General features: G+C 37.1%; 1 protein-coding gene across 2 annotated transcripts in view; it reads right to left on the bottom strand.

Annotated features, from left to right (window-relative positions):
• The window catches only part of fas (Fas cell surface death receptor), a 52222-nt gene that overhangs the window by 5679 nt on the left and 22094 nt on the right, over positions 1–24449 (bottom strand). The window contains exons 3-8 of one of the 2 annotated variants that reach the window (XM_028795442.2): positions 23376–23510; positions 15733–15841; positions 13832–13899; positions 7534–7659; positions 3012–3055; positions 2675–2708 (exon numbers count right to left, since the gene is read on the bottom strand). In XM_028795442.2, coding sequence (XP_028651275.2) covers positions 2675–2708; positions 3012–3055; positions 7534–7659; positions 13832–13899; positions 15733–15841; positions 23376–23510 — 516 coding nt within the window. The remainder of the gene's footprint in view (positions 1–2674; positions 2709–3011; positions 3056–7533; positions 7660–13831; positions 13900–15732; positions 15842–23375; positions 23511–24449) is intronic. The other variant, XM_028795443.2, reaches the window with a different exon arrangement.

Genomic DNA, 24449 nt, shown 5'->3' with positions numbered 1-24449 from the left:
GTGCTTCGCATACTTAAAAGCCAAACAGCACCATTGATTTGTTTGCTAGAGATTGTTTTCTCTATCTATGTGACATTCTGTGCTCCTGACACACACTCCTTTGAAGAGGAAGATATGTTTGCATTCTTTTAATTGTGAGACAGAACTGTCATCTCTGTCTTGTCATGGAGCACAGTTTAAACTTTTGAAAAAGAGACAAATGTTTGTTTGCAGTGTTTGAATAACATTCCTGTCTCTCTACAACCTCCTGTGTTTCTGCGCAAATCTGTGACCCAAGCATGACAAAATAAAAATAACCATATAAACATATGGTTTCTACTTCGCGGATTTTCTTATTTCGCGGGTGGCTCTGGAACGCAACCCCCGCGATGGAGGAGGGATTACTGTATAAGCCGGACTTATGCATAAGCTGATATTCTATTTTTTCATTTTCACAACTTTTTTCCTTAGATAAGCCGCGGCTTATAGACAAGAACTTAGGGTATATATTTCCAAATGTATCATTATGAATGGTATTATAATGTAAAGCCCAATCCCTAAATAGCTTCTAATTAAAAAAACAGTCATGTCTAGTTTTATAAAATCCATACTGCATTCTAAACTTCTCACATTCATTAATGATTTATATATAGAATAGCTCCAGAGAACCTAAATGTGGAATTTGTGGATTTAGAAAATGCATAAAACCATGGTGATGGTTAGTAAACTATTGCGCTGTGAAACAATTGAAAAATAAACAGTCTTTTATTGCACCTGTGGCCTAGTCTCATCAGTTGTGTCCTGAGATAGGTGTGTGAGAAGCCCCAGTACCATCACAATACCACATACGGTAACTATGTTGTTTTTAATGTTTACATATAGATTTGTTAAGTGTGTATACAGTATATATATATATATCAATCAATGTCAATATATTAGCATACTAAGAACATATAACGTCAGTTTTACTTGTTTTTCTGTGGAGTGCTATCCTGTGCAGAAACACTTCTGCAACAATCACTATGGCACATTTGCGAAAAGCAGAGCGCAATAATAATAGAATGGAGCTGCAGCCACATTTTCCGGTCTCACATGTCAGACGTTTATACTAGACTAGGAAATAGGGACTTTGTAGTAGCTGGTAACTTAGAAGTTTTAATTAGTAGCTAAGTAGTTCCCACCCTTACCATTAACTTTAAGAATGTCAAATTATTTCAGGACTTTTTTGATTAATGAAAAAATTATAACGTAATTTGTCATTTTCTTCCCATGTACACAGCATGTTTTACTGCAAGTCTGCAATCTGAAGATTTAGAGTAATTTAAAAATAAATTTAATCAGATGACTTTTTCAGTTTTACCAGTTATATTGTCTTCATTGCATAGCATAACATTATTAAACTTGCTTAGTCTAAACTAGGGTCATGGGGGCGGAGCCTGTTCTAGCAGAAATGGCTGCAAGGAATGAAACATGTAAGACAGGGTAACAGTCTATTGTAAGGTCCAATTATGTACCTAACCTTCACTTCATAAAGATTTGGGAATAACCAAAGGAAAATCCATGCAGACAGGGAAAACACTTAAACTGCCCACAGAAAGCTAACAGGCATTTCTGATTTTAATATTTGTAAATATAATGTTATTAATGATATTGAAGACAAAGTTTAACTTTAAAATTCAAATTTTGGAAAAAATAATTGTGCTAAATTACACAACTAGAAAATGCTAGCATCTTCCATTTACCATGATTGGTAATAAATAACCTCAGAGTAAACTAACAATGTTTATTGAAGTTAGAATAATTAATTTGATTATCATTTTATTTGTTTGTTGATGTTAGGATAATTAATTTGATTATCATTTTAATTAATCCCATTATGTCATTTTTCCAAACTGTTTGTTTCCAATATTACAAATATAAATATATGCACTGCAAACTGCTGTTGTTTTGCCCGGCACTTCATGGTGTCTCGTCAAACTCAAGGAAGAAGCTTGCTTTCTGCTTACCTCTCTCAAAGACACCACCTGGTGGTCATTTTTACATTTGAAAATAGAATCTCTCAAACAACAATATAACTTTAGGTGGATGGATAGTTCCCAGTTTCTAAAAATCTAATTTCAGCAAACTGTTATATGTGTTGTTCCTGATGCACTGAGGCAGTGTCTGGATTCTGGACAATTTTTTCATCAGAAATAATCATAAAGTAATATTCTCAAACCCAGGAAAAGAGAGGAACCAAACTCAATAAACGGTTCAATTAAATACAAGGAACATTCATTCACACAAACACACACATACACACACTTCCTCAGAGCCAATCTTTTGTTGCCAAATACTTTAGCATGCATTGTCTTTAGAATGAAGGAGGGAAGCCTGTGCAAACACATGCGCAAACTCCACATATATGAGGAACAGGTGTGGGATATGAAATCAGCATATTGGATCCATCACTGCTAATCACTACACCACTTTGCTGCCCAGTATTAGTCAGTCAGCCTTTGGAATAAAGATAAAAGAAGACTGCATTCACTTTGGATTAGTATTCAAAGGAGTGTGGATAAATCATTTTTAAATTCCTGGCAGCTTGAATGATAACATAAACATCAATAAAACCATACTGTACATTTTAAAATATTTGAAAGTATGAATATAATGTCAAAGAAACGGTACTAAATTTTGAAAAAATAGAAAATACCTTCATCCACGTTATCATGTAGCTTAACTACCTCCTAAGAAAAACAAAGAAAAGGTCAGCACCTTGTTAAAACAGCTGTTTGTAAAAAACCGTTATGTGCTACTAAAGTCTGTTAAGTACTATTCAAACATATGATAATGTAAACTTTTATAGACAACAATCTAACAAAGGTAGAAATTCCCAATAAGTTATATAAAGACTTTTATACGTAAATAAATACAGGCACTGCTATTGGCTTTATTATTACCTCAAGTGTTCACATAAAATGAACACATTTCAATTTATATAATTAATAATTACAGAATTTTAAAAGTAGAAAAACTGAGTATCTGCTTACCTCATGGTTACTGCTTCTTGGATTCTCTCTTCTTTCTTTACATGCTATACAATGGAGAAATACAATTCTTAATGATTTTATACTTTGTATATATCTTTTACAAAACTGAACTCTAACATTGTACATATAGGAAACTATTTCAATGGAGGGACCACATGAGGTGTGCAAACCCAGTAAAATAGCAAAGCAGGAAAATAACCCACAAACTACAGTCTATAATAGAGTTTATAAATAAAAAAACAGACCTGTTACTGTTGCATTACAAGAAACCCATTCAGCCCAATGAAGCTTGTTAACTCTTATTCACCAAAAACATCAAACAATTTCAATTCACAAAATATACATCCCAAAAGTGCTGCTTTCAATAAATTTCTAGCCTGCTCCAAATTATTCTAAATGTTTTGTGGTGAAATTAATAAATTAAACACGTGTACCCTATACCCACAACTCCTTCCTTTACACATGCCTTACACCCTTAAACCCTGCAATACCATAAGGTAAGTCTTCTCCCGACTTTTTCTAGTGCTGTAATATTAATTTCATCACGATGTAAACCAGATGTATCCTCACAAGTACACAAGTTTGTGTGTGTAAATATGTATGTAAATATATGTATATGTATATACAGTATATATGTAAAGAGATTGTGAAACAACTTTAACTGCCTGTCATTGGCCCATCTCCTATGTTCTTGAGACTGCACTGGGAGAAACAACAAACCTTCTTGTGACAGCACATATGGATGTGCCATCCTGGAGGAGCTGGACTACCTTTGCAACCTGAATTGGCTGCAGGTACTGCCTCATACTACCAGTAGTGACAAGCACACTAGCAAAAAACAAAACTAGTGAAGAATCAGTTAGGAAGGATAAGGAGAGAGCAATTGTCAGTGGCCATCACCTGCAAAACCATTCCCTTTTTGGGGGGGTGTCTTGCTGTTGCCACTCCAGTGCTGTTATCACTTTCATTTGCACAAACTGATATCCCTGAAACTTAATCGACTTAGTGTTAGACTGTGATGATTAAGTGTTCCCTGACAGAAACAGCTTTGGCAGACCCAAAACTAAAACAGAATCACAAGTGTCTGAGAGTTATCAGGTTGCGTGAATGTGCCCCACAGGACAACAGCTTCAAGCACAGCTTAACAGTGAATAAGGGACTTAGAAAGAATAATGAAAGTAAATTTGCATTCATTGTCTGAGTATCCACGGTCAGCAGGTGAATGCAGATGTTTATCCAGGCAGCAAATGATGATGGAGGAATTCCTCCACTTTTTCCATAACAAAATTAAAGATCTAAATAATTCAACGAACATAAATACATCATCTGTTTATATCTCTCCCTGTTTTCCCACTCTATCCAGCTCCTTCTCCAAGTTTATAACCTGCTTTGTATGATGAGGCCGACTACTTGTGTACTGGACCCCATCCCCACCACACTACTTAAATCCTGCCTTCATGCCATAATCCCGACTGTTACAACAATAATAAACTCATCCCTTGACACTGGCTCTGTGCCGCTCACTTTTAAAATTGCTTCTGTAGCCCCAATGTTAAAAAAGTCTGGTCTTGATGCTGACAATCTTAACAATTTCCGGCCTATTTCCCACTTACCTTTCCTGTCAAAAGTTCTCGAGCGTGTTGTAGCTTCCCAACTCACCAATTACTTAACCTCTAATAACTTGATGGAACCCTTTCAGTCTGGTTTCAGGGTGCGGCACAGCTGTGAAACTGCTCTGCTATGGGTAACCAGTGATTTGCTTATGGCAGCAGACTCTGGACAAACTGCATATTAATTCTATTAGAGCTCAGTGCAGCATTTGACACTGTCATACATGACGTTCTATTGTCCAGAATGGAGAATATGCTGGGTATCTCTGGCACTGCCCCCCAGTGGTTCAAGTCCTATCTGACAGATAGGCAAGAGTTTGTTAGTCTTGACAACAGCAGATCCAGCTCAGCGCCAGTCACACAAGGAGTCCCTCAGGCCTCTGTCCTCGGCCCTCTTCTCTTTTGTATTTACATGCTTACCCTTGGCCATATTATCTGTAGCTATGGACTGGGTTATCATTTTTATGCAGATGATACTCAACTCTACTTCAATGTTAAAAGTGGAACTTCATCAGAACTTTCTCAGCTCACAACCTGCCTTAGTGAAATTAAAACCTGGATGGAGCAGAACTCTTTAATATTAAATTGCAACAAAACTGAACTCCTGCAAATTGAGACTAAAATGCAACTTAATAAAATGAGCTCCTTCCCAGTCCATCTTGGCGGTGGTCTCATCAGACCTGCCTCTACTGTAAAACATCTTGGTGTCATTTTTGATTCCTCCATTTCTTATTCCACCCACATAAATCACATTAAGAAACTTTCTTACTTTCACCTCTGTAACATATCCTGTGATTGCTCCTTCCTCTCCTTCTCTAATGCTGAGAAACTTGTCCATGCTTTTATCACATCCCGCATCGACTATTGTAATTCCCTACTGGCAGGTGCCCCTTCTAATCTTATATCACAGCTCCAGCTTATTCAAAACTCAGCTGCAAGAGTTCTTACTCGAACCAGCAGCAGCAAGCACATCACACCCATCCTGTCCCGTCTTCACTGGCTCCCTGTGTCTTACAGAATCAAATATAAAATCCTACTAATAACCTACAAAGCCTTAAATAACCTAGCGCCAAACTACATCAGTGACCTTCTCCATCACTATGTGTCTGCCCGCCCACTAAGGTCCTCTGATTCTGGCAATCTTGTTGTACCCCACACTAATCTACATTCCATGGGTGACAGGGCCTTCAGCTGTATAGCACCCAGACTCTGAATGACCTACCGAAATTAATCAGGTCAGCTGACTCCATGAATTCTTTTAAAAAACAACTCAAAACTCATCTGTTCAGGAAGGCTTTTAGCTCTGCTTGACTTTATTACCCTTCTCTCAGTTTACCTCTCTGTCAAGATGCTCATGTACTGTAAACTGTATGTGTGTGTGTGGAAGACCATCAATTATGTTGTCTGTTTTTTTTCTTCTCTGAATTCACTGCCGTAATCTTCTTTATTTATTTATCTGGTTTGTACAATGCTATATACTGTATACCCTGCCATTCTTTCTCATATTCTGTAAGTGCCTTGAGCATGGGAAAGGCGCTATATAAATAAAATGTATTATTATTATTATTATTATTATGGGAAGTAAAATTGAGGAAAGTTTCAAACTGAGAGGTTTGTGGATAGTCTACAGGTTAATTAAAAAGATTACATTTATTCTGTTTAATTAATTTTCCTAGGTTGGATGTGGTCAAGTGGATTGATATTTGTCTTTGTTCTTACATAACCCAATATCTATCATTATTGTTGGTTTTCTTTTACTATACTCCTTTTTTTTATCAATAAAAATAAAATAAAATGTATTTAGTCAGTATTTTAAAACTTCCACATTGGCTAGACATTCATTCATTCCATATTTGAAGTAAGAGACAAATCTTTCTAACGATGCTACATATGGTGTACATGCATAATAATAGAAAAGGACAATTAGTGGGGCTGCCAAAAAAGAACATTTAATTGCTAAAATCATAGCAGCAAGCAGTAAGTTTTTTGTTGTTAATTGGGTTTTGGAAACTAACATAATGTTCATTTTCGTAATAGCTAAAATGTGACAAAGCTCATCCAATACATTTTGAATGGTACACGAGTACCAATAAATGTAGACTTCAGTCAGGAGTAATAAGTGTTATTAAAGTCAGTCAAGCTCCATTTATGTAAGCATAAGTAATAACAACATCTAATCACCTATAAGGCACCTTAAAAACAACAGAAGAAAGACATATATAGGAATTTGATTAATATTCAATTAATCTTCAACTAATATTTTTGATTTCACACCCATATCCTTAAAGTTGGGACAAATGTTAAAATGAAAGAGAGGTTTGGAAAGCTAAAGCATTAGTAGTATATAACATTTAAATTTTAAAGTTGACTTGTCTATTAAATATTACTCATCACTAAATAATATTAACCAGATGTGTCCTCCACATACTACTGCTAACATAAATTTCACAGCAATAAACGTCACAATCCTGAGAAAGTCACTTGCTGAAAAAACTCATTTAACAAATGTGTTGATATAAAAGCAGCAAGTAAAAATATTCAGAATACTACTGGCATTCACTAATATTATCATTTGCTAATAATGTGGCATTGTTTTAATATGTGTAGAATTTTATTTTTCACTACTGACTTTAAGCAGTATACATTTTCAGTTACTGAATAGAATCTTTTTAGTGAATAAATTTAGTATGTGAACATGGACAGATTAATCAAGAACATGGTAGTCATTTTATCATCTCTATGAGCAATATGCTGAATCACATAATGCCTATAAAACCTCCCCTAAGCCAATACCCTATTAAACCCTTCAACTCCCCCTTCATTTGTTGTTACACAAACCCTAAATGAAATTCAGGTCATGACATATATATATTTTTTTATTTATTTATACCTGCTCTTTATGATATACTTACGAAAATGCAACATTCCTTTCTTCCTCAAAATCAGTAGCAGTAACAGTAACACCATACCTATAGCCAGCACAGCTACAACGGGTTTCCACCAAGGGGTGCCTTGATCTGAATCAAAATAATTTTTTCCTATTAAAAGCAAATAATAACACCAAGCAAATGTTAATAAAGTCTGCACTTCATTATATATTCTCAACTGACAACCCTAATTTTTTTTTATTATTATTTTATTAATTTTATTGTAATCATTCTGTACAAATAGATCAATTTTTACAAAAAATAGGATTGAAAACAAATCAAACCCCACCCCTGAGAAGGACAGCATGGCCAAAGGAGTAATACTTAAGGCTTGTAAACATGCCTAAATTGTTGAGTTTAATAGGGCAAAAAAGATAAATGGAGAAGGAAAAGAAATGCAAAAATAATTATTTCTTCTTATTCTAAAATATTATTGATTAGATCATGCCAGGTTTTGAAAAAATTCTGTACAGATCCTCTAACTGAGAATTTGACTTTTTCCAATTTCAAATAATATAAAACATCGGTTTCCCACTGACTTATTAGAGGAGAGTTAGGATTCCTCCAATTTAACAAAATCAGTCTGCGTGCCAAAAGTGTAGTGAATGCAATCACAGTTTGCTTGTCCTTCTCCACTTTAAATCCATCTGGAAGAACACCAAACACAGCTATTAATGGGTTATGAGGGATTGTGACACCAAGGCTGTCTAAAAGGCACCAAAATGATGTTAATTTGGTGCATGCCCAGAACATGTGACCCAGTGAGGCAGGAGCTTGGCTGCAGCATTCGCAGGTTCGATCTTGCCTTGGAAACATTTTGGATAGTTTTAAACGAGACAGATGAGCTCGATATATAATTTTAAGTTGAATAATTCTAGGCTTTGCACATAGCTCGAGTGAATTCTCTGCATTGCTACCCTCCACTCCTTTTCTGATATATTAATTAAGAGATCTTTTTCCCATTGTCCTCTTGGATCTTTGAAAGGAAGGGACTCTAATAAAATTTTATTTATTGCAGAAATGGTGTCTAAGTCTTCGAAATTGAGCAGTATTTTTTCCAGCATGGTGGAGGGTACGAGATGAGGAAAATCGGGCAGGTTCTGTTTAACAAAGTTTCTAATTTGAAGATAGTGAAAGAAATGTGTAGCTGGAAGGTTAAATTTGGAATGTAATTGTTCAAAGGATGCAAAGATATTGTCTATATAAAGATATCTGAGCAATTTAATCTCAAATCTTTTCCAGATATTAAAAACTAGATATGTTTGCGAGGGTTGAAAGAGGTGGTTCTCCTGCAGATGTGCCACAGATAAAAGATTTTCCATCTTAAATTGCTTTCTAAATTGGTTCCATGTTCTGAGTGAGTGAAGCACAATTGAGTCATTAGTATATTTGCGATAAGTTGCATTTATTGGAGCACAGAGCTGGGAATATAAAGAAGTACTGCAGGATTTTACTTCTATTGCGGACCAGGCCTGTGTATGTTCATTTATTTGTGTCCAGGTTTTTATGGCTTGTATGTTTGCTGCCCAGTAATAAAACTGAAAATTAGGTAGAGCCATGCCACCTTCTGCCTGAGGTCATTGTAGGGTTGCTCTTCAGATACGTGAATGTTTTGAGTTCCAAATAAATGAGGTTATGGTTGAATCTAATTGCTTAAAAAATGATTTATTGATATATATTGGAATGTTTTGAAATAAAAAAAGAAGCTTAGGAAGGATATTCATCTTAACAATGTTAATTCTTCCGGCTAGAGTGAGATGAAGGGTTGACCATCTATTCAAGTCTTGCTTAATTTTTTCCATACAGATGGCGAAATTTTGTTGATAAAGAGCTTTAGGTTTACTTGTGATATTTACCCCTAGGTATTTAAACTGTTCTGCTATGGTAAAAGGTAGGGTGTCCAATTTAATATCATATGCTTGTGAATTCACTGGAAAGAGTATACTTTTATTCAAATTAATTCTGAGACCAGAGATCTTTTGAAATTCTGTAAGTGCTGTTAAAACTGCAGGCACAGTGTTTTCTGGGTCTGATATATATAAAACCATATCATCTGCATATAGAGAAATTTTCTGTTCCAGTCCTTCTCTGATAATCCCCTTTATCTGATAAGAATTTCGACAGTGGACCGCCAGTGGTTCAATGGTGATTGCAAACAGCAGTGGTGACAAGGGGCATCCTTGTCTGGTGCCACGTTCTAGTTTAAAGTAGTCTGAACAAATGTTGTTAATATAAACTGAAGCTTCTGGACTGGTGTACAGTAGTTTGATCCATGCACAAATATTCGGGCCAAACCCAAATTTCTCCAATGCAGTGAAAAGTTAGTTCCATTCAATCATATCAAATGCTTTTTCTGCATCCAATGATAATAATATCTCTGGGGTGTTTGACTTTGCTGGTGAGTATATTACATTAAACAGGCGTCGAAGATTGGAAGATGTGTCGGCCTTTAATAAATCCAGTATGATCCTGTGATATTACCGAAGGCAGCACTTTCTCCATCTTTGTAGCTATAATTTTTGAGAGTATCTTAACATTATTATTCAGAAGTGAAATTGGTCTGTATGATGCACATTGTAACAAGTCCTTATTTTGTTTGTTTGTGAAAGACGGTGATTAATGCTTGACGAAAAGTTTGAGGTAGAATTTGATTGTCTCTAGCTTTTGTAAATGTTGCCAATAAGAGGGGAGCTAGCTGAGTGGAGAATTTCTTATAAAATTCTACAGGGTAGCCATCAGGGCCTGCTGATTTCCTGCCTTGAAGTGACTTTATAGCATCTTGTAATTCTGACAGGGTCAGAGGTTTATCCAGTTCCTCAGCACTAAAAGTATCTATTTGTGGTTATCTGTAATGTACCCAGAAATGCATTAGATTGTGTGTTGTCTTCTTTAAACTCAGTAGAATATAAGGTTTTATAGTAGTCTCTAAATGTGTGCATTATATTTTTATGGTCAATGATTTCATCTCCATTCGTGTTGGTGATTACTGGGATTGCATTGCAAACTTCTTGCTTGTGGATTTGTTGAGCTAAAAGCTTATTAGCTTTCTCTCCATGTTCATAGTAATGATGTCTTGAGTTATAAATAAGTTGTTCAGTTTCTTTAGCTGTCAAGATGTTGAGTTCTGTATGCAGAGCCTGCCTTTTCCTATGAAGAGCCTCACTTGGACACCTGGCTTGTTCTTCATCTATTCTAGTAAATTCGCTTCCTAGCTCTGACACTTTCTTGGTTTCTAATTTATTTCTGTGGGAAAGATATGAAATAATCTAAATCTACGATTTAATCGTAGGCAAGAAATTATTATCTATAAAGAAATACAGTAATCCCTCGCTATATCGCGCTTCGCCTTTCGCGGCTTCACTCCATCGCGGATTTTATATGTAAGCATATTTAAATATATATCTCGGATTTTTCGCTGCTTCGCGGGTTTCTGCGGACAATGGGTCTTTTAATTTCTTGTACATGCTTCCTCAGTTGGTTTGCCCAGTTGATTTCATACAAGGGACGCTATTGGCAGATGGCTGAGAAGCTACCCAGCTTACTTTTCTCTGTCTCTTGCGCTGACTTTCTCTGATCCTGACGTAGGGGGATTGAGCAGGGGGGCTGTTCGCACACCTAGACGATACGGACGCTCGTCTAAAAATTATGAAAGATTATCTTCACGTTGCTATCTTTTGTGCAGCTGCTTCCTGAAAAGACATGCTGCACGGTGCTTCACATACTTAAAAGCACGAAGGGCACGTATTGATTTTTTTATCTGTCTCTCTCTCTCTCTGCTCCTGACGGAGGGGGTGTGAGCTGCCGCCTTCAACAGCTTTGTGCCGCGGTGCTTCGCATACTTAAAAGCCAAACAGCCCTATTGATTTGTTTGCTCCTTTGAAGAGGAAAATATGTTTGCATTCTTTTAATTGTGAGACTGAACTGTCATCTCTGTCTTGTCATGGAGCACAGTTTAAACTTTTGAAAAAGAGACAAATGTTTGTTTGCAGTGTTTGAATAACGTTCCTGTCTCTCTACAACCTCCTGTGTTTCTGCGCAAATCTGTGACCCAAGCATGACAATATAAAAATAACCATATAAACATATGGTTTCTACTTCACGGATTTTCTTATTTCGCGGGTGGCTCTGGAACGCAACCCCCGCGATGGAGGAGGGATTACTGTAATCAATTCTTGAGTAGCTATGATGCACTGGTGAGTAGAACGAATATGTTCTTGAGTTTGGGTTTAGAAACCTCCAGGGGTCTGATAAGTTGTGGTTGGTTACAAACTGTGTAATTGTCTTTGCAGTGTTAGATGTCGTCCCCCCTGTGGCAGGAGTCCTATCTAAGAGTGGATTTAAAACACAATTAAAGTCCCCAGCCATTATAATTTTATGATTGTTCACATTGGGAATGGATGCAAATAGATTTTGCATGAATTCCTTATCATCGACATTGGGTGCATAAACATTTATCAAAATCATTTTACAGTTAAATAAGTTGCCCATGACCATCACATATCTCCCTTCAGGATCCGATACTACATCTGATGCTACAAATGGGACTGTTCTATGTATGAGAATTCCCACAACTCTAGTTTTCTTTGTAAAGCTAGAATGGAACATTTGACCAGTCCAGTCTTTTTGTAGCCGGAACTGATCCTTGCTTAGTAAGTGGGTCTCCTGTAAAAATACTATTTTAGCGTTTAAGCCTGTTAGGTGAGGGCATACTTTCATTCTCTTTAATTCGTGATTCAGGCCTTTAACATTCCAGCTCACAAAATTAACTGTCCCATCATGGAGATATGTTCTATAATAACAATATTTAATTAGTAAAAGTATGCCTTTTATTATCTTAACATGATGCAAAAACTCATACATTCCGAGTACAATTACTTTAACACTAATTCTAATAAAAAGATCTTTATACAATAAACATGAGTGCAGTATTGCACATGCAGAAGGAAGGAAAGAGCAAGAAAAACACAAAAAGAAAAGATACATTAGAAACAAATGAATCTCTCAGCACAGTACATGCCTACCAATCTTTTCTTTCTACATGTGTACATTATTAGTTTTAATCTCAACATCATACTTCTCTGCTGTACATTTTTTTGACCTAATACAGTAATAATAATCATTTAAATGTATAGTATTATTTTCTCTGAGGTGTGGGGACACAGTAAATGCTTTCTAGTTATGAAGACTGAGTGATGATGAAATTCATCTCAGAAAGACAACAAGCACACCCCACAAAAGTGGTGTGTGGTCTGAAATCCAAATCCAGTCTCTTTGAGCTGTGACACAGCAGTGCCATTCATTATGCCAGTGTACCACCCCAGATACATTAAAACAAGGAAAGAATTGTACTCCAGGTACAATTATCATCTACATGCATATATTTTGAAGTGGGATCTACCATTCTTTTCAACAACTTTGAACAATAGCCAGAATAAACAAAAGACAGGTTATGCACTATAAAATCACTAGAATACCCCATTAAGGCAAGGCACTAAAAACAGTCAACTCATAATCCATCCATCCATCCATCCATTTTCCAGCCCGCTGAATCCGAACACAGGGTCACAGGGGTCTGCTGGAGCCAATCCCAGCCAACACAGGGCACAAGGCAGGAACCAATCCTGGGCAGGGTGCCAACCCACCGCAGGACACACACAAACACACCCACACACCAAGCACACACTAGGGACAATTTAGAATCGCCAATCCACCTAACCTGCATGTCTTTGGACTGTGGGAGGAAACCGGAGTGCCCGGAGGAAACCCACGCAGACACGGGGAGAACATATAAACTCCACGCAGGGAGGACCCGGGAAGCGAACCCAGGTCTCCTAACTGCGATGCAGCAGCGCTACCACTGCGCCACCGTGCCGCCCTCAACTCATAATCATTAACAACAAAATTAGATTTTACTGCATTAGCTATAGCTGCTGAACATTACGTTACAATTATGTTTAGTTCACTACAAACAAAAACAAAGACCACCAAAAATATTAAAAGAAGCTACAATCATAAGTTTAGGCCATACTCAATAGGTGCTGTTATAACTTAGTGGAAACTCCCAAACATGTTATTCTTATGACAGACAGCCATTAACGTTAGCTTTTTACTAAATAAAGACTAATTAAAACATATGATTGACACTCTAGTAGTTGTCATCACATATATTGTTTACTTCTTTCCCCTTTCAGAGAGAAATATGCCAGTCTGCATTCCACTCCTATAATTATTATTAAGAAAAATAATAAATAAATTATTGGAAATTATCCAGCAATCACAATACCTTGTGACTTCTTGCATACAGTGTTGTTGTACTTGCTGCACGATTGCTCAATTCCAAAGTCTTTACACCTAAAACATAAGTACAGAAATATTCTCAGCAAGATATGGATTGGCATGTGAAGTTCATTATTATGGTAAATAGACTATATTATTGTTGTTGTCCACTTGAACATATAAATCCACTTTAGATGTCATGTTTTGAGGGCGGGTAGGGGGATATGCTTTTCCACCTTACCTACCAGTCCAACACATGCTCTTTACTAGCTTCTGCTGCACCAAAGTAGTGAAAAAGAGAGGTCCTTGATAAGTAAGGATACACACTGAGGAAGGAATTCCAGGAATATCGGCTATTTGAGAAGTTTCAATAAACAACTGTGAATTTTCACAACTGAGCTACACACGTGACTTCAGGCCTGTTTTTAATTTTTTTTTTCTGGTTCCTTCTTATATATACAATAAAACTTAGATGCCAGATCATAAAATCTCATTTGAACGATCATTGAGTGTGTCTACATGAACACATAAAACCAGGATAAGTTGAGTAACCTGGTTGAGGCAGAAGTCTGGTTTCTTAAAAGCCTCTGTGAAGTAAATACCATCCATCCACAAAACTGAGCACCTAAAGAATCATGGTATGAACACTGGCCACTATGCCACCCGATCACACTGTTTCAACATACTGTATCTATAGCAAATAGCTGCATAAAACCTAAAGTGACACTTTATTAATAGGTTTCTGTTGCCAGGTTGCATTCTGCACACACTTTTCTGCTCGGCTATGCAACTGAGCCCTGCAAAGGAGCAGTGCACCAGTACATTAGCTTCTTGCCTTATACTCAGTGCTGCTGGGATAATAATAAAGAAGGTGTTTTTATTTCAGTAAATGCGATAGGTTACTCTTTACATTAAAAAGAAATTGGACTATGTAATGCTCATTCTTTTTAACACATTACCCCCAACGCTGCTCTCAAGTACTGTTATGTTCAGCTCATCAACATACATGGGAAAGGCGCTATATAAATAAAATGTATTATTATTATTTATTATTATTATAAATTTAGAAATTTCTAAAATATTGAGACATTTTATTTCAGCCAGGATAAGAAATAAAGAGGTGCTGCAAAGAGGAATGGGCGAAACTGGCCAAGGATAGGTGTGCCAAGCTTGTGGCATCATATTCAAAAAGACTTGACGCTGTAATTGCTGCCAAAGGTGCATCGACAAAGTATTGAGCAAAGGCTGTCATTATGGGGTGTTGTGTGTAGAATTCTGAGGAAAAAAATGAATTTAATCCATTTTGAAATAAGGCTGTAACATAACAAAATGTGGAAAAAGTGATGCGCTGTGAATACTTTCCGGATGCACTGTAAGTCTGCGTGCCAATAGTGTAGTAAAGGCGATCACAGTTTTTTTGTCCTTCTCCACTTTAAGCCCATCTGGAAGAACACCAAACACAGCTGTTAATGGGTTAGGAGGGATTATCAGAATAAGGGTATACTCATGAAGCCAACACATGAGATATGTGTCAAGAACACCTCCATTAGTGAATGCTCATTTAAAAAAAAAAACCTTCACAAACATTACTTTTAGTTTTGATCATAGGATCTCTGACATTTACAACTTTTAAATTGTCTTTCACCATGCCAGATTCATCAGAATCAACTCATTTGTTTTGGAGGGCTAGATGAAAGAGGATATATGAAAAAGACGTACGGCACGTCTGTGTAATATGTACTCACACTGAGCCAAGGCAGACAAAACATTGACCACTCTCTACAAGGACATTTATTAAAATCATTAGCAAAGTATGCATTCTTATTGGCTTGTACTCCTAAACCCAAGTTGCTTTTAACTTGAACATACTTGAAAAGATTAAATCCGAATTGGTTCCAAATAACTTACTCTTCACATTTTTCACAGTGATTGCATACGGAATTAACACAATACCACCCTTTTTTGCATCTGCATATCCTGTCTCTTGTTGCTTCACATTTTGATTCCTCAACAAGATCTGAAAAATGAAAAAAGAAGTCCAAAATATTAACATTATCAGATTAATAAATGTACTGCATCTGTATTTATAAAACAAGCAGGCAGTGTGGTGTAGTAGTCAAGGCTTTGGAATTCAAACTCTGAGGATGTGGGTTCAAATTCCACTACTGACATTGTGTGACCATGAGCAAGTCACTTGACCTGCTAGTGCTCCAATTAGAAAACCAAAAGAAATGTAGCCAATTATATCATAAATGTTGTAAGATGCCTTGGATAAAGGCGTCAGCCAAATAAATAAATGTAATGTAGAAGCAGATTAATACATTCTAACAATAATAAGAAATAATGTTTTGTAATGCATGTCCACCTCATAGATGCATAATTTGTGATGTGAGTATAATGGGCTTTGTCTCCTGATAACAGTCATTCAACAGAACAGACACTGGCGATTCATTGTGTTCTACTGGTTATTTAACTTGTATTTTTATAAATTTATTTTACTGCATGGGGCAATAATTTACACTTACGTCTTTAAAGTTGTAAATATTTATGCGCACACAGATTGTGTTCAATGATCAGGGCTACATGAGATATTTTAAATATCCACCTTAATACAGTAATAGGATAAGTGTCTGTTTGTCTGTGTGTGCCTCTGTCATTCCTACTGATGCCATATTACAAACACTTTTAGTAATAAAATGTATTGTACTTGTCATTCCAATAGATGGCACATCACAAACATGAACATTGCTTTTCTGAATCCTGTACCAAATAGCATTTAACATAGACATATGCAATGCATGGTGCACTGCAAATGTTAACGGATTATGTCGATTACTTAGACTTTATCCTGTATTAGGCAGACCGCACATCTAGTGATTTTAAAAAATGGTAGTGAATGTAAGGTCAAAAATACAACAATATTTTACAGATTTTATTATATCAAACAAGCCTATGCATTTCAAAGACTCTACATTCCATCAAGAAAAAAATAAAACTTAAATAGTGCAGGAAAAACATCTATACACATTTACACTGAAGGTAGGACATATGTTAGAAATAATGATAACAAATTGTTCTTAACTTGATGGAATTGGCATAGCCCCTCATCAAGGGAAAAAAAAACAAGGAAGCAGAAATGAACTAAAAAATATCTATATTAAACAAAATACTTCAAAGAGGAACACAGAAAATTTGACAATAAAGTAAAAAATGAACAAAGGCAAAGCAACAAAAGTTATAGACTCCTGTCTATCTGAGGGGATGGATCACCCACTCATCCAATACCATGTGACACCAATTTACTCCATTGCTCAACTCCTGTTTTTCTACCTTTCTCTCTTATCCCGAGTGGACCCTGTACGAAGGAACTTTCCTTTTGGACTACAAGGCACCTTGTATACCATTTGTGTTGCAATACTCTGAAAGTTCATTGTGGTGGGGTGAGAGATCATTCCTGATCTACCTACGCTACCAGCGTGTCTCTAAGAATCAAAAGTGTTGCATAAATTCAATTATATCTTTCATATGTTTCAGTAACCAAATAAATGAAATCCTTGCACTTCTGGAGCTATTTAATATTTAGTTTATTTGTGACTATTCTGTTTGTTGTGAATTTCAGCTCAGCTTGTCCTTTGATAATTATGCACATGAGACACCATAGACTAAGATGCCTGTCTAATGAATATTGTCCTTTAAGACTCTTTAAACATTATATAGATAGAAATATATTTGTCCCCAAGGGGACAAATATTATCTGGTTTTCATTCTAATCAATCACAATGGAAAATATCTGATACAAATCTAATTTTCCTTCTACTGTTTTAGAGGATTCATTCAAAACCACCATTTCTAAAAGCTTTTTTCATGTTGGTGTCCGTCTTTTTTGCTGTTCAATCTGCTAGATTTGAGTACAGCATCTGATGTGAGAGGAACATCACTGTTTAATACAGACAGCCGTAGTTTAAAAATAGATTTATTTAGCGGCAGGGAGAAAACTCATCATTTCAGTCCTGGAACTTATTCCATCACCACCACCTCCCACGCATATCTGTAGTAAAGCGGTTTCGTTTTTGTGGAGACGTGATTCCGTTGCCTTCGCTGACACCGACCGCTGGCAGAGTGGAGCACAGCAAGTTCAGCCCAGTGTCCTGCGTCCATATCCGTTTTACGCCATGTAGTTTGGACGTCTGGGGCTTCCGTACTGTAATACTGCAATGTAATTCACATATGCGCTGAATCCTCTCGTTTTTGTTTTCTCTATCATGGAGGGTGGGTGTGTCTGGGGACATGTCATTTAATTACACCCGCACATCTGTAGTAAAGCGGTCCCGTTTTGTGGAGACGTGATTCCGTTGCCTTTGCTGACACCGACCACTGGCAGAGTGGAGCACAGCCAGTTCAGCCCTGCGTCCATATCCGGTTTATGCTGTGTGATGCGCTGCAGTGCGGCAATGCGCGTGCGCCTCGATGTGCCCAGCGCCCTGCGTCCATATCCGGTTTACAACCTTCAGTTAGTAAGATGGATCTTCTTTACTAAATATTAATTATTCCATTGTTTAATTATTCCATCCATACATCCAGGGTCGTGGCAGTCCCAGCAAGCATTGATCACGAGGCAGGACCAATCCCTGGATGGAATTCCAGCTTATCAGAGGGTGAATATGAGTACACACATACACTAGTAGCTCAATTTAGCATCACCAAATCCCCTAACCTGCATGCCTTTGGAAGGAAACCGAAGCACACGGACGAAACCCACCAGGAAAACATACAAACTCCTGGCAAGGAAATCTAAATCGACTTAGAAGAAAGTCATCATCATAGGAGAAGAAATTAGTATGGTCTCTAAATAAACACTCTTTTCTAATTATCCTATTTCCAATGTCTTCTAACAATGCTAAAGCAGCCATGGTAGTTGGAGTAGTTTGTCCGTTCCAGTTAGTCAGTCAGTTTCCAACCCGCTATATCCTAACACGGGGTCATGGTGGTCTGCTGGAGCCAATCCCACCCAGCACAGGCAGGAACAAATCCCCGGGCAGGGCACCAGCCCACCCAGTTGTCCATTGTATGTACCATTAAATGGTTACAGAAATTACAATCAAGTGCCTTAAATTTGTAATCAGTAAGCAATTAATTTCAGTGTAGTTGATAAAGCCAACGTCATGGATGCAAATCTAAAAAAGAAATGTAAACAACACAGAAACAATTGCACTGCTTTGATGATGTCTGTCTACTGTGTCGTTACACTCATTACAATGTATAAATTCATTATGGGTCACTTACCTTGTGCTACTGAGCTCCTGAATTGATAACAGCAATTTTAGCTTTTTATTTTTCCTCAGGGTCAAAGGTTTAGTTTGCTCTGTCCCTGAAACTCTAGTGGTTTGAAATGCACTGACTCTGGGAATCTGGGGTGTTTTATGTGGGCTTTTGCTGCTGCAGATTTTGCTACTATTCGCTACAAACCTTTTAACAAGATGTCCCCAGATGTGCATTCTCGTTTGACAGTCAATTCTGTCCCTGTGAGACTAGTACCTACCTAATGCCATTCTGGGACACACAGCACACGTAAAGGGTATACCAGCCTCAATCAGCCCCACTGCTTTCTTACTGGCATCTGTAGGACCTCTACTGCTTCTCTACCTTACATCATTATGATGATGCCTTCGCCTGTACCAACCTTTTGCCAACCATGCATGACCTCACACTATAAACATAAACTAGAAGAAACTGAATGATCAAGGATGGGAAAAGCAAAATCCTCCCAAAAATACAATGAGGTATAAAATTGATTCTAATGTTATTTGGTAAAATGAAAATTATAGTTTTTAATTAATGCAACAACATACTGATGCTACTTTAAAGATGTTCTTAACCAAATCCTAATGAAAACCTTTAGTGTGAACACAAATGTGCAACTGCTGAAGGACTACAAGCGAAAAAGATGTGGATAAATAATAAAAATCCATCATTACAGGTGTAAGCCTTAAGTAGACATTTCTGGGAATAAAAGTTCTGTCCAAATAAGTTTTAATCTTCTTCTTGTCCATCTTCTTCCCAACCAAGATTCCTGCAAAGTTTCTCAATTATCCACATCCTCTTCCCTTAATTCCAGCATATCCCTTACTATACAGTCCCTACACCTGAGTCTATGCCTGCCCTTTGACCTTCTCCATACTCTTCATTTCTCCCACACATCGTCTAACCACATACCCACACTATCTTAACCTAGTTTCTTTAATTTTCTCACAGGACTTTATCCTTCCTGCTCAGTCTTTCCCTTAGTGAAACAACTAAAGCTAACCTCATCATTCTCATTTCGGTTTTTTAATCGCATTGCCCATGTCTCTTCCTTGTACATTAATCGCACACTGTATTTGTCTTTCAACAGTACAACAAGTAGTTCATCTAAAGACACCTTTTTAACACAAACACTTAACACTCTGTCCACCACAACAGATTCCATTTTAAATGTGTACTATTAATGAATGCCAACAAAGAACAGCTTCATCCCCAGTATGGGGCACCCATGTATTCCATAGCATGACACTTATTGACTTAAATACTGTTAGTGGGAGAAGCACTGCTTAGATTAAATAGGCTCAAATCCAACAAAAACAGGCTCAAATGTGTAAATAGACTCAAATAAAACAAATCATCAAGGCCAAATGACATTTGTCCACAAATGCTTAAGGAGGTTATTCAGGACATATATAAATTCTATACATCCCATATTTTTTCAAAAATTTCTGCACACTGGGGAAATTCCTAAGGACTGGAGAAGTGGGAATCCAGGCCATTCTGTAGATGGGTACACAACTGGCCCAAATATAGAAGCAAAGGGTTTCGGTAACAGTAAATTGTTCAAAATTAAATGATGTTAAAAGTGGTATCCTGCAGGGATCAATGCTGGGGCCACTTCTCTTTTTAATGTACATTAACAATCTGGACAGGAATATAATCAGAAAGCTGGTTAAGTTTGCAGATGCTACCAAACTACTGTAGGTGGAAGGGCAGATATTGTAGAATCTGCTAAATTGTTACAGAGGGACATAGGTAGCATACAGTCTTGGACAGATGTATGGCAGATGAAATTTAATGTAAGTAAATGTAATTACAAATGGGAAGTAAAAATGGTAGATTTGAATACACAGTGGGAGATCTGAAACTTGAAAGCACCTTGTGAGAAGGATTAAAGAGTCACACTGGACTCATCACTATCTACAACAACACAATATGCCAAAACGATCATGAAACCTAAGTTTTAGTTTATACATAACGATATGTAAAGTATCAGTCAAGGGAAGTTATGTTTAAGTTAAATAATGTTTTAGTAAGGCCTCACATGAAGCACTATGTTCAGTTTTGTTCTCTATACAGTATTACAAAAAAAACATTGCAGCGCTAGACAAAAGATCAGAGATGAGTAAATAGCTTGTTTCCAGAACTAAGAAATAGGAGTTATAAGGAGAGACTGAAGGAGTTGAACCTTTTCAGTTTAAGCAAACCATTATTAAGAAGCAAAATGACAGATGTTTTTAAAATTATAAAAGGTACTAGTACAATATATCCCATCTGTTCCTTTAAAATAAATTCTGCATCAAGAACACAGGGACACAGCTGAAAACCTGTTAAGGGCAGATTTCACACAAATATTAGAAGGTTCTTCTTCACGCAAAGAACCACAGACACATGGAATACATTACCAAGTAGTATAGTGAAGAGTAGGACTTCAATGTAATGGTTGTTGATTGATATGGACTAGGTGCTTAAACACCAGGATAGTCATTATTACTGGTCTGGTATTCTTTAAACAGGTTATTTTGCTAAATAGGAGATAAATTATGTAATCACATCAGTCTCAATAAACAACCTTTTCTCAGCTCTCCCCTCTCTCCACGACAAATAAACATAAGAAATCTGGAAAAACAGGAAATCTAGGAAGGAACAAATTATCATTCAAGAATAAGACGGATACTTAGTTTTTAAAGCTGCAAACAATACCCAATGTGTTCTTCTTTATGCTGAGCCCATATCCTATCTTCATGGCAAAATTATACAAAGCTCAAAAAATGAAGGGAACACTTAATCATCACAGTCTAACACCAAATCAATTAAGCTTCAAGGAAGAGGTGCTGAAGAGGCAACAGCAAGACAACCCCCAAAAAGACAATGGTTTTGCAGTTCTTGGGCACAGACAAATGCTCTCTCCTTATCCTTCCTGACGGATTCTTTTCTAGTTTTGCATTTTGCTAGTGCCCTTGTTACTACTGGTAGTATGAGGCGGTTTCTGCAGCTGATTCAGGTTGCACAGTGTGTCATATGGAATGGATGGGCATCCCGACCAGGAGGGAAGAAGGTTCCATGCCCGGACGGGAACCCCAGGTGGATGGACAAACATCTCGACCAGATGTACTGGCTCGGGTAAAAGGGACACAGGGAAGGACTGTCTCTTGGCGTTGTTTATTCCCCCACGAAGCAAGACTGCAGCAGCCCTGGATATCGATACCCATTTGGACACAAGCAGGGAATGCCAGGAATTGTAGTCCAGTAGCAAAGCCCATCACCATACAGCTCAACTGGCATTTGCCAGGGAATACCACAATTGGCAGCTCTAACATTGGTGCCCCAATTTCTTCACAGATGAGGGCAGGTTCACACTGAACACATGTGACAGACATGAAAGAGTCTATAGACAACATTGGTGAATGTTATGCAGCCTGCAACATCATCCAGCATGACTGGATAGGCAGTGGGTCAGTTATGGTCTAGGAAGACATGTCCTTGAAGGGTTGCATGGACCTCAACGTAATTGGCATCGGTACCCTAACTGCTGTTAGGTACCGGGATAAAATCTTCAGAGCCACCGTCAGACCTTAAGCTGGTGCACATATGAATGTGCCATTCTGGAGGAGCTGCACTACCTGAGCAACCTGAATTGGCTGCAAGTACCACCTCATGCTACCAGCAGTGAAAAGGACACTAGCAAAACAGAAAACTATTGAAGAATCAGTCAAGAAAGATAAGGAGAGAGCAACAGTCTGTGGCCACCACTTGCAAAACCATTCCCTTTTTGGAGGTGTCTTGCTGTTGCCTCTCCAGTGCACCTGTTTTCACTTTCATTTACACCAAAGTTGGTGACGTTGATTCACAATCACTTATGCTTCCTAACTGGACAGATTAATATCCCTGAAACTTAATCGACTTAGTGTTAGACTGATGATTAAGTGTTCCCTTAATTTTTTTAGTAATATGTTTTTAGGTTTTCACAGGATAGACTTTGAACACACAATGTACTTCAAAATGTGTTCTTCAGAATAATTTGAAAATTGAAATTTCTAACCACAAAAGTCATTTAATGCATATACGTATGACTGGGACTCTGGATACCATGAAATTTAATTTATACCCCATAAAAACAATTGTTGACATAATTAAATGGTCATAGTTTGGTGGCATCTGGGAATCACTATAAAAGTCCTAGAGAACCTGTTTTTATCTTTTAGAAGCAATTATCAAAACAAACATCAAGGAAGATATACAGTACATACCCAACTGTAAGTCACAAATTGCGCAGGGTCCACATTGTCTTAAATAGTTTTTGTGATTCGTAAATGTTTCATCTGTACACTTCTTACAAGTTGGAATTGAGTGATCTTTTTCACAGTCAGAGACCACATGAGTACCTAAAATATTTAAAAAGAGACATATGTTGAACCATAAGTTTTCTTTTAGGAATACTATTATACTGATCATACATTGAATTTTTGGATGATTGTAGTTCATCCACTATTCATTAATTTTTGGACCCAATTATCTAATATGAGACGTTTGAAAAGATATACTGCATTTGTAGATTAGATACATCCCAGGAATGTCCCCTAGACATGTTTACTCTTCGTCTTTGGAAACTTTAAAGAGTGCAAGGTACCATAAAGCAATTACCAAAAAACAGTGAAGACTTAAAACTTTTTTTTTTGATACTTAGGCTGCCAACTGTCTTGCCACTAAGTCTCATCTAACATACAGTGGCTGTAAGGATTTAATTACAATTCTCCTAGTTTAATTACTTTTTGATTTTTGTGACCTTAACTTTAAATATTTGTAAAACGGAGTGCAATGCATCAGGGAACTCTTCTATACAATTGGTTTTGCATATACTGTTTTGTTATTTTAATCCAGTGTTATATTTATATGATTTCAAGTCGAAGGGGATGTCTAACTTTATGACTGCAGTTGCAGATCTCTTTGCCTATTGCATTACCTGAGTATGTCAATTTAGTCAATTAGAAATCACTAGAGATGTGAAATTATGCAACTGTATGATGACTTTCCAGCAGTGTCACGTTTTCAAAGTACTGCAATCTCACCTCTTTTTCTGACAGCCAATAACATGCTGTCTGAAGGAGCCAGTTTCTGTACAAATGGTTTACAGATACAACAGGTTCAGCCTCTGCCTCTGCCCTCATTTTTTTTCACTTTTCTCTATTCTATCATGGTACACAAAACATAAGGCATCAGATACGCCTCTCTTCTGTTTGCGAGAACCTTATACTTATTCTCCGTTGCTACATTATATACATTGTACTTCTGGGCGAGCGCTCATTGGTTGTCAGGTCTCCAGC

The sequence above is a fragment of the Erpetoichthys calabaricus genome, chromosome 2, assembly GCF_900747795.2.
Source record: "Erpetoichthys calabaricus chromosome 2, fErpCal1.3, whole genome shotgun sequence".
Taxonomy (NCBI): Eukaryota; Metazoa; Chordata; class Cladistia; order Polypteriformes; family Polypteridae; genus Erpetoichthys; species Erpetoichthys calabaricus.
The sequence above is the reverse complement of the archived record's forward strand: the minus strand, read 5'-3'. Positions and strand labels throughout refer to the sequence as shown.